The sequence below is a fragment of the Cupressus sempervirens genome, chromosome 11, assembly GCF_028749045.1.
Source record: "Cupressus sempervirens isolate cs-2001-9-10 chromosome 11, ASM2874904v1, whole genome shotgun sequence".
Classification (NCBI taxonomy): Eukaryota; Viridiplantae; Streptophyta; class Pinopsida; order Cupressales; family Cupressaceae; genus Cupressus; species Cupressus sempervirens.
The window spans coordinates 553,392,184-553,403,773 of NC_143128.1; the positions used below are offsets into that span (position 1 = coordinate 553,392,184).

Sequence of the window (11,590 nt, forward strand, 5' to 3'; positions counted from 1 at the left end):
TAACAAGTTGATAAACTTATATATAACCAAAATCCTATTACTATTAACTTATAAAAAGGGAAGTTGTAATGTTATAAATCCAAGAAATGGATTTTTGTCCCAAAATAGGGTGGGGATCAGCAACCCCAAGCACCTTGCAGCATCCTCCCAAGAAAGGATTAAGGGCTTGGAACTATAAACTTTGAGGGAATTCATTGCAAAGTTGGTACCTAGGCAAAACTTAGTTAACACCTACTCCTTCCTGCTTGAACTGGAATAGTAATAAGGTTGTACATGAACATTAAAGATAACTTGAATTTAATGAGATGAATGACTAATCCTATCAGGGAAATTACAATTCAAATCCTAATTGATTAATGTAGGATATAAATTAAGTGCAAACTCAACGTGGGCAATACAAAGTGACTCTTTCAAACGGAAGCAATTATGAAGGGTTGTCATTATGAAGGTCTCTGACTCTTCAAAAGGGTTACAATTATGAAGAGTTGTAATTTTTTGAAAGGGTTGTGACTCTTTGAAAGATGAAAATTATGAAAAATCATGACTCTTGCCATAAGGCAGACACGATGAAGAGATGAGACCTCTCCCTCATATGAGAAGATATAAAAGGGATCAATATTTTATTAGGTTGCATGGGTACGTGTACCCAGACCTGTGGGACAAACACCCACATACCCAAGTACTGGGTACACATACCTCAAGTACCAAGTACTCAGTGGATATCATCATAGCTAAGGAGCTTGATTAAGATTTCTGCCTTTTGTTTCAGTTTTTTGTTTGTGTATCAGCTTGTTGTTAATCAAGCTTAATTCAATATGTGATCATACTGATTAATAGTAAACTTTATCACTCTTCAAGTCAGAGGTTTGTCATTTGCAATATGTCACTGTTATATGATTTATGATCTTCTTGTTCATGTTTAAATTCTACTTTCTCTGTTATGCATTTAAACATTTATCATATATTATTATTACAAGCATATTGCAAATCTAAACTGAAAATATTACATTACATCTGCAAACTTTATCATTGATCTTGTTTTGAAAAACCATTGTCATGACTCATAGTTTTAGATTTTCTATAAATATACAATTTTTTTTTTTTTTTAAAGTTTGACGTGCCCAAGTACCCATGTCCCCTATTTTGAAAACTAGCCATACCGGTACCCTAAGTACCCAAGTACCCCCATACATGTGCAACCTTGATATTATTTAATAAGAAAATAGGCATTCAATCAATCACTATAAGAGTTAGATATCTGAATATGTTAAGTAACATGGATCGGGTCTGCAAATGTAATTGAATTGCCATTGTTATTGATATGTTCCAAATGCAGATTTGAATCTCACATAACTATGAGAGAAGGAGACATGTCTCTTGAATAGACATGTCTCCAAGGTTTAAACATCATTAATTAGTATAAAATAATATAACTAACCATGTGTTTAATATATACACTATATATATAATATAATATATGTAATATATATAAAGGAATATTTATATTATCATCATATTTGAACCTCATGATCATATCAAGCTCACTGTAACTACAAACTTAACACTCCCTCTTAGTTAGTAAGGATTGATATAGAACATATTATGCTCTTGCGTATACAAAGAGATATCATCTCAATATGATATTCCTAGAATGGCATATTTAAGGATATCAACATAAATCCATCGACACACATATATTATATATGGAATTTGCTACGATTCATAATGAGACTAAATTTCTCAACCCTTTTGCTTTTAGCAAGGAGGGAAATTAAGCAATTACTATAACTTTAATATAAGTTAAATACCACCTTAAGTGTGGTCTATAATAGATTTAAGTTGTCCGGCAATATCCGGCCCGAAGAACCATAACAACTTTCATGGTGTCCGGCAAAATCCAGCCCGAAGAACCATGATAAGTTGGTTATCAAGGTGTCCAACAAAATTCGGCCCGAAGAACCGAGATAACACTTGCTCCAACACATTTTGGTGTTAGGAGATAGGTCTACTATTGATAAGATTGTCACCTTATGTTCATTATCATAACTTCCGGCACACTGGGACAACAACTTAATGTAGTATGTTATGATAATAGGTCCAATTATTGATAAGATCGTCAACTTTCAATAACTCCCCTCTAAATATATACATCAATGAAAGATCGTCATCTTTCATGACATAATTACAATAGCATCATGTAGTAACTCACAGGATATCCACCATAAACCAAGTTAGAGAGTGGACCCACCATAGCTGCTACTAGAGAGTGGAACAAAGGGTTTTCACCTCATACTTCTCTCTCATAGAGAAGAGTGCATTACAAAGAATTTCTCTTAGAACTTCTCCACATAGAAAAAATATCATCTACAAAGGATTGCATGTCAAAATTTCTCCCTCTGAACATCGATCCTGGGAAATCAGGTCCTCTAGTTACTTCCTCAAAAACTCTCTTCACCCAAGGATGCCTATCAAACTCACTTTGAATATGATATCAATCTTTAGATTTTCTAGCGATAAGTCAATACTTTCTCATAATATACATAGGAGTAGGCCCATCAAAATCATGCAGTCGCACACATGTATTTCTACTTCTAGACTCCCTCTAAGTATTAATCTTCTAAGCTCTTGCGTTTCTTTAAAGAAGTGTCATACTCCCTCTTAATGTAGAAGAATCTCATAATCTCAATCATCAAAGATGTTTGCTTCAAGAGCCTCATTTTATCCATCTTCATCATCAGGGTCTTTGGAGCTATTGTCATTAGGTTGAGTCTGCACAATATCTGGTATCATGTGTAAAGTACCAATTTTCTTTTCCTGTAAGAACATCCTCAAACATAAAGGAAAAGATCAAGATAAATGACCTTTATACTATGTATAGAAATCACAAATAAGAGAGACTACAATGAGTAGATAAGAATACTTATCTGCACATGAGGATTCATAAATTGTCTTCTAAGATTATATGAGAATGGAACATCTCCCCTCTAAAGAAGGTTTAAGTGGGAATGTTACATTGACTATTATCCCCCACACAATGTAAAATTTCCACTCACTCTTATATTGTTGAACAATTTTGTATCAACCTACTTTCTGCTTAATAGATCTCAAAATCTTAGTCTATTTGATCAATATCTCATATGCTAATCGATATTTTGAAAGATAATCATTACTGCTTGGAAAACTGGCAGATTCAGTTTATTATATCACTAGCGCATGTCGTAGCTTTTATGTGCAATAAGACCTTGAGTTACTACCATCACTTTCAATGTGCTTTAGTGACCTACAACTTCTCCGAGTAACACACCTTCAAATTCCTTATATGATTCTCTTACTTCAACATATGTCTATGTACCAAACTTTGTTATTAGGTATCTCACATATAACTCCTTAATGTCTTCAAGGATCTTCTATTGTACCATGCAAAATTGTAAATTCTCCCAATATTAGAGTATTGATCTGATTAATATAAGAGCCTCGAATATATTACTTTGATCACCAACTCCATATGGGTAGACCCTTCCATCTCCAATTCTTGAAAACTATAGACAATCCCATTATATTAATGTTTTCAAGAAAATGCATAGAAGATGTATTGGGCCTGAGACAAATATCTTCTGTATAACTCATATGCAGAAATCGGTGTCTATACATTTTAGCACAATCTCCACAAAATGAAAAACTCCCGATGCTCTTATGCGGCAATATGTATTTGTAATCTAGATTGAGCTAAAGACTCTTAGGATCAATTGGTATATTTAAAAAATCTCTTCACACGCTTCCTTTGCGTTGTGATTATTGTGATTTCCACATGATTTGGCCAAATTGTCCACCGTTACATATGTGCTAAGCTAAAGTCTTATCACTTCCTTGAATGTTATTGGATGGCTTTGATGACTTCATAGTTCCTTATTTTATTTCCATCTTTTTGAAAACTCTTATATTTTATTTGTATTATGTCGAATGTATTATTTAGCCACCTCCTTATATTTGCTATGTATTCTCTTTTTGTACTCTTCACACCTTCAACTTCTTCATGAATTAGACACACAATCAACGAATTGATTTTGTAGCTTTCCTCTTTGGTAATGTACATCCAATGTGTGCCTTAATACAATGCCTATTATCCTTCATGAATGTGTAAGGTGTAACTGCAAATGTAAGATCATAAATAATATATCATCCTTTTCAATAATCCATATTTGAATCATAAGTTTATGTATGATCAGGTAGGGCATAATCATGCGAGTGAGATATCAATCCTTGCTTGATGCAAATTCTTAATTACATGAGATAGACTTGCTTTCTTTTGCCTTGATTCCCATATGTGTAATTCATTTCTATTGCTTTCTATTGTCGGCAAGTTATTACCACCGAAGATGTTGGATCTCCATGCTTTGTTATTATTCCAAACAACTTATATTCTCCCATATTACTCCTTATATTTATTATGAATCCTTTCGTTTTCATTTTTATTATTTCTTTGATTCTGACTCACGACGACATGGTTTCCCTGTTATGCATATCACATGGAGGATTGCACTTCTTGTCTAATTTCCTAAACCATGATTCCCTTAGTTGGCAGATTTCTACAAATACACCTATAGTTGTATCTTTTTTTTTTCACTTCTGTGTAAACCAATGTCTGAATCACTGTCTTATCTAATCAATGTTGTCAGTCCTCTTTAAATGGTGATTGGACTCACTCTCGAGTGGGGTATGTCAATTTTTTTTTTTTTAATATTTTTGTTCAGGCATATAAAATTTTCTTCTTTGCTTATTCACCAATGCTCCAAGGTCTTAAATCTAAAGTTGTTGCTTCTTATATTTCTCTTTTGGTTATTGTGAAATCCCTTGATTTAGGGGTCAAGACACCTTTTATGCCTTGGAGTAATATTTGTGCCTTGTCCTTGTCACCATTTATACAATAGTCCTACCGTACTTGGTAGACTCAAGTACACGATCACGATGGATCACACTCCGTAGTAATTAGGCATCCATCAGTATTTAATTAAACTTCCCCTATTTTTTAAGTGGTGGGGGTCCTTTATCTTTCTCCCTTTGATGGTAACAAATAAGTATATCCACCAAGAGAAATATAAGAAGCGCATTGCTGACAGCACCATCACAATGGTTGTGCTTGATCTACATGATAATTGCATGGATTCTTTGACAAAAAGTTGTGAGTAAAGGAGGAAAGCTCACACAGACTCTTTTGATACATCATCACAATGGTCTTTCCTTTATTTTATTATCTTATTAACTTCAATAATGTTAATCTGTACAGCATGTTGTTATGAGTATCACTTTAGATTATCATGTGCTTTAACATATATGATTTGTCCAGTTCCAAATCCACTCGATGTCTAATAGAAAAATCCCCCTAATGGATTGGCCAATTCCTCCGTATTCTTTTCTCTGCGACTAAATGCCAATCCTTGCCGATTCAAACATTTTCGCATATGTTGGATTATACATATGCTAATTCAGAAGTCTTCATACCTTTTCTTCCTTTGTTGTTTATCGTAACTTGCATCAGGTTCCTCGGTCAGTAGTCTCCATTTGTTATCGATCTTTCATTCCCAATTGCTCGACAAACATTGGCAACTTCATCTGCAATAGTAGAGACATCTGATTTCCTTCTTCTTGGTCATACTCTCTCTATTTTAGACAATTACAGTCTGGCTCTGATACCATGTTAAGTAACATGGATCGTGTCTGCAAATGTAATTATATTGCCATTGTTATTGATATGTTCCAAATGCAGATTTGGATCTCACATAAGTATGAGAGAAGGAGACATGTCTCTTGAATAGACATGTCTCCAAGATTTAAACATCATTAGTTAGTATAAAATAATATAAATAACCATATGTATAATATATACATTATATATATAATATAATATTTGTAATATATATATATATAAAAGAATATTTATATTATCATCATATTTGAAACTTGTGATCATATCAATCTGACTGTAACTACAAACTTAACAGAATATAAATAGTAGATCAGACAGCTATAAGAAAAATAGCAGACTTATATGGTGATACAATGCATAATAATTTGGCTGACTATGAATTGTGTATCGTTTGTTAGGAAGTAGAATATTACCCATAGCTAGTGTAGTATATATCCATTACATATTCATAATACATAGGATATTAATGTATGCATATCATATTCCTTAAGTTCTCACTGTAGGGTATGGCTGGAGTAATTCCTCACAAGGTGGGGGAATCCCAAGGCTGGGGTGAGGACTTGTATTTCTAAAGCCTTGAGGGAATAGTCCAAAGATGGGTATGAATATACGTTCTAGAAACCTTGAGAGAACCTACTTGTAAATTGGTTTTTGAGCGACCTGTGAAAAGTATTTCCTGTCCTTCTTGGGCTAGACAAGTTAAGGAGAGAAGCTAAGTTGCTTGAAGCATAAAACAGGATTAGAATGTCAAATAGTATTGTAAAAACAACAAAAACACCATAAATTTGTAATCATAGCATCATATCAATATCAAAATATTAAAGTAATAATATTGAGTTCAATTATCACTGTTTTGACTTTCAACAATTGAAAGTTTTTACTAAGTTTCAATCATCTAATGGATTGTATTCTTCTTCATCATCATCAAAGGCATAAGTTGATTCACAAACAGTGCCTCTGCCAATGGGATCAGCTGCACCAATAACATTCTCGCCTTCCAAGTCCTCAAATGCTTATTACTTTTCACCATTTAAAGAGCTTGTTTGTTTGTCATTAACATCCTATTTGCAAAAGTGTTAAACTGCAACTCCACCTATTGAAGATAATGTCTAATGTTTAAATTTAAAATATAATTATCACTATAGAGAGCTTGAAATTAATCGGACAAGGGTCATTATCAGCAGTTGGCTATAAAAATTTCACTGGAAGAAATCTTGAGGACTAATTTAATTTGATGTAATAAATATCTAAAATTCAGTGAATTTTGTTTTGTAATGTTTCAGATCTTATTTAAATTTTGTAATAATTGTTTCCCACAGTAAACTATAGAATGTTTCTTAGTGGAGATATACCTGGATTGCACTAAGTCTGCCCAGGTCTCCCCTGTTTCGACCTGGGTTCACCCTAGACGAACTAACCTGCCTGGGTTCAAACCCCATCCAAACCCACAAGCAAAGTGGAACTGAACCAGGAATCGGTTCAAACCCTTGCCAAACCAGGGCCCCAAGCAAGCGAACCAGACTTTATAGGAGAGAAGTAAGAAATTGGGCTTAAGTATCTTAGTTGTCAAATGTATCATGAATCATTCATTGTTTCTTATTTCATTTTGATTCAGATGCATAGTTAAGTCTATTTAAAATTGGAAATTGGTAACATCCTAGTAGGGCTCATAACAAATTAATAAGGGGAGTAAGCAGATTTGGCATTACTAATTAAAATACATAGTAGATAAGTACCATTTTTATCTGCACAAGACTGACTAATGATGCATTATTATTATGTTAATTTAGCAAAGCATGATAACTATTATCTATATCTGCTTGTTATTATTTAGGATATGTCATTGATAACTGATTATAACATGCACAGACTACATGCATAATATTGAACTCTTTATACATACTGATTGATTCTTAAGGTCAGTCAAGTAGTGCAATGGTGATGGGGCAAACTTCAAGGCGCACTATTGTGAATGTGAAAATGAGGAATTACAATTAGGGGAACGGTGATGGAGTCGTCGTCTAGGTAAGCCACCACATAGTATATGACCGAAGAGTTCCATGGGGCCAAAGCCAAAGGGGTACAAAGGGTACCTCATTTGGGATAAGAAAGGATGGACTTTTAGGGCACCCTATTGTGAATATTCATCATGCCCTCTATCATGGCAAGCAACTGCATTAAGAATGTTCAATCATTGGAAGTAGAATAGAAGTGGCAAGACTGATACAAAACACCTCACTGGGTACTCCAACTCCTATGGTTGATACATGCCACATGAGGCCAAGAGGGATGATATATCCAATCTTGGGCCTAGGGTACACAGTCTCTAGATCACCATATCTTATTCTTCTATGGTTGAGTTTTCTTAAATTGGTTTAAGTGATCCAATGATTAGATCTACACTTCTAATATATGCTTAATTCTAACAACAGAGATCTATTTTATGAATTATGCTTAAAATGATTCCAAGCTTATTTGCATGGTCTCAATCATAGTGAAAGGTATCTCTAAACCCTTCTTATTTCAATCAAAAAATATGACTTAGGGCAAAATCTGGATATTCATAATTTGGGGACATTACAGAGTGCATTTGCCCATTGTCCTGTCTCCAAATCTATTCCATGTCTGGACTGTTCACAAGGAGTGTGATAGCATTGCCACTATCATTGTTTTCTCTGCACACGATTCATTCTTGCAATGACTGTACTAGATTTGGCTTGGACTTTGTAACCTTTTTGAAAAAAATATATAATTTCATGTATTTGTTTGCTTGCTTTGTTCCTTTTATTGAGGCAGGCTTTTGGCATCTTAGATTCTCCTTGTTGCTAACTCCAAGAAACAGTTCACTGTCCTTTACCATCTCTTCAGCCATCATACTTATTACAAGACCTTCTTAAAGTGACTGTCATAATGTGATAGGCATGGGAAAGATATCTGGTTTTAAAAGATTTGCAATCCATGTTTTATCTCCTATCTTCCCTTCTTTGTGAGTAAATTTCATCTGTAGGCAAGCACAGCATTATATCATCAACATTTTGTACCTTTGGCAAATGTAGATAAACTCACTATGCCAAGCATGGCATAAAATGTGTTCTTGACTTGGACTACTAAAAGCACACTGCTACTGTCTTTTAGAACTGTATTATGTCCCATCTCTTGGCAACTAGAACCTCAAAAGAAGAAAAACTGCCATGCTTTTCATATACTGTCATTGTGCTCATTGTACTCTGGTTACTTGTCTCTGAGTTTGTTTCATATTCCTTCACCTTCTAGGCTCCTGCATTTCAACTTGTAGCATTCAGTGTCTGCTGTCTTTGGAACTGTTAGAAGAAAAGGTTTTCTACACTTGTTCATGTCAGGTCTTAACTCATTATATTTGACATTCTTTGTGCAAAGTCACAGCCTGTAGCACTTCACTCCCTTTAACATTTAGTTAAATATAGTTGACAAATCCCCACAAAGTGCTATAATTTGTCAAATGGCTAGTCTGCTTGATCAATGCCAGCCATCATGAAAATTGTCCCTTTATGCTTGCCACCGTCATTTGGTGTAAAAGATTATCGTTCTCTACCTTTGTCATCTTGTCACAATGATTGTAAGAACCCCTAATATGCGTTGTCCTGTCCGACAATGCAGCTTCAAATAGGACTATCACACATATCAGACTTTTTATCCTTTTGAAAACCATATAATTGTCCTCCTTATGTTTCATGTTTACCATCTCTGCCCTTGTCTTCAATATTAGTTTTGTTACTTGTAACATTAGCATTTCATATATCATTCTACAGCTTCTGCAATGGAGTCTATATGTACTGAGATGCCATAACATGTTGGCAGTTATATAACTTTGGCCAATGTAGATAAAATCACTGTGCCAACCATGGCATAACTGCCTTCTTGAGTTGCATTAATAAAGGCACCCTGCCGCAGTTGTTTGGAACTATAATGTACCACATCTCTTACCAACTGGAACCCACAAAAGAAGGAAAGATATCATGTTTATCATGTACTGTCATTGTGTTCCTTGTCCTCCATTTTTTTCCTCTTGACAATGTTAATCAGAAATGTTAGGATGATTGAATGTATGTTGAGATACAAACGCAATTATGTAAGTTGTGCATTACCTTAATCACTCGCTATAGCCCCTTTCGAGGATAGGTTGGTTGTAGGGAACAGCTGGAGTAATTCCTCACAAGGAAGCCTTGGGGGAGATGGGTTTGAATATGTGTTCCAAATACCTTTGCCTACTTCTGGATTGGTTTCCAAGCGCCTTATGACAAGTATTCCCTGACTGGTTGACATGTTTGGGACCAAAATAAGGAATGGGACTTAAGTATAATGTATTACGAATTATTCATTGTTTCTTAGTTCAATTTGATATAGCTGTATAGTGATGTATGTTAAACATTGGAAATGGTCAGCTTCCAAGTAGGGACATTACAGTCAATCAAAATTATTATTATGTTCTAGGTTTAGAAGAATCTCACACTGAGCGGGCTTGATAATGAAAGACGGTATACTCTATAGAGAAAGCACAGGTTCAAATCTGGAGGCGAATAGGGTGGGTACACCATATATGACGCAGTCCGATGGTAGTGCATTTCAGCTCCTCTCGGCTAGCCAGTAGCCACACAGGGTGTGGGGAGTCATCAAATATGCCCATACAAACCGTGCATCTGAGACTTCAAATATTGCTTAATTTAAGTGGAAAGCCTTATCCATTTAAAGCTACAATTTTCTTAACTTGTCTGCAAAACTAAACACTCTTCATACAAAAAAAATGAGATCCTACAATTAGCAGGTTTTCTTTTACAATTTTAACTCTCTAATCATGACAAAATCGTGCAAAAAATGAACTGCTAGGGAAATTTCAAGATAAAATAAAGATAACCTTGATCCCGTGTAAAAGTGGAACAGCGCTATGAATGTGATGCTGAACATAGTAAAGCCCTACTGAAGGTTCATTTACCACGTGCTCTATCATGTCTTCTATATTTTCATTCACTGCACATCCGATCGACAGCAATTAAAGTTTCAAATATAAAGAATTTTCACTGCCGGTAACAAACATAGACTTCCGTAAATAATATGCACATCTAAGGCCTTATTAATATGGTTTGGGGGCAAACCTTGCTTGAACCCTTCATGCATTCTTTTTCGTATCAGCTATTTTTGCATTGCACTTTGCCTGTACCGATCGGATTCCGTTGATTGCCTGTAACCCGTGGGCCGACCGAACCTCGTGCAATATGAAGCGGCAGAGTTTTGGCAGTAAAAGTGCGAAAGTCGCAAGGTCGAATCCTGCAAAACGTTGCGGTAGAAAGTGTGAAGCGTCGGCAAAAACATCGCCCCTGGTCGGATTTTAGTTCCAAACTCCCCGAATTCGACGCGATAGAGAAGAAAAATCCTCGTTTTCCAATTAGACAACGGAAGAATGTCATACCTGGTTAGACATATAATTCTTATAAATATGGAGAACGATTTCTCAGGGAACTTCTAGTCTCAGCCAAGCAAGAGAGCCCACTATGTCAGTCCGTGCAAGTTTTCGAGAGAATTAATTGTATTTATTATTGATTTTGATGGGGGAAAACACACCATATTACTTGGGGGTTCCCATTTTTTTTCGAATTTTTATGGAAAAACAAATTATGATTTTAGATTGTTAGGAATCTTGATGCTTAGTAAAACAATGAAATTATATTTTATTTTATTTTATTTTAGAATGTGACCCATTCTCTTCCTTGCCTATTTATATTTTGTTATAAATTTTATATTTTCAATGTGACTAAGACACATTTCACATGGGAAGACTCAAAGCTACATAGGGGTGCCTTTTGATTCGATAGAGGCTCATTCAGGGGCTTCCAAGGGTTGATCCTTGTGAAG

The 11,590-nt window shown here is 35.0% G+C and overlaps 1 protein-coding gene across 1 annotated transcript in view; it reads right to left on the reverse strand.

The window, feature by feature from the left end:
* LOC149530827 (uncharacterized) overlaps window positions 1-11,299 on the reverse strand; it is a 54,166-nt gene extending 42,867 nt beyond the window's left edge. The window contains exons 1-3 of the mRNA XM_089809701.1: window positions 11,148-11,299; window positions 10,834-11,005; window positions 10,596-10,708 (exon numbers count right to left, since the gene is read on the reverse strand). Coding sequence (XP_089665827.1) covers window positions 10,596-10,708; window positions 10,834-10,855 — 135 coding nt within the window. The 5' untranslated portion in view covers window positions 10,856-11,005; window positions 11,148-11,299. The remainder of the gene's footprint in view (window positions 1-10,595; window positions 10,709-10,833; window positions 11,006-11,147) is intronic.
* Window positions 11,300-11,590: the final 291 nt, after the last annotated feature.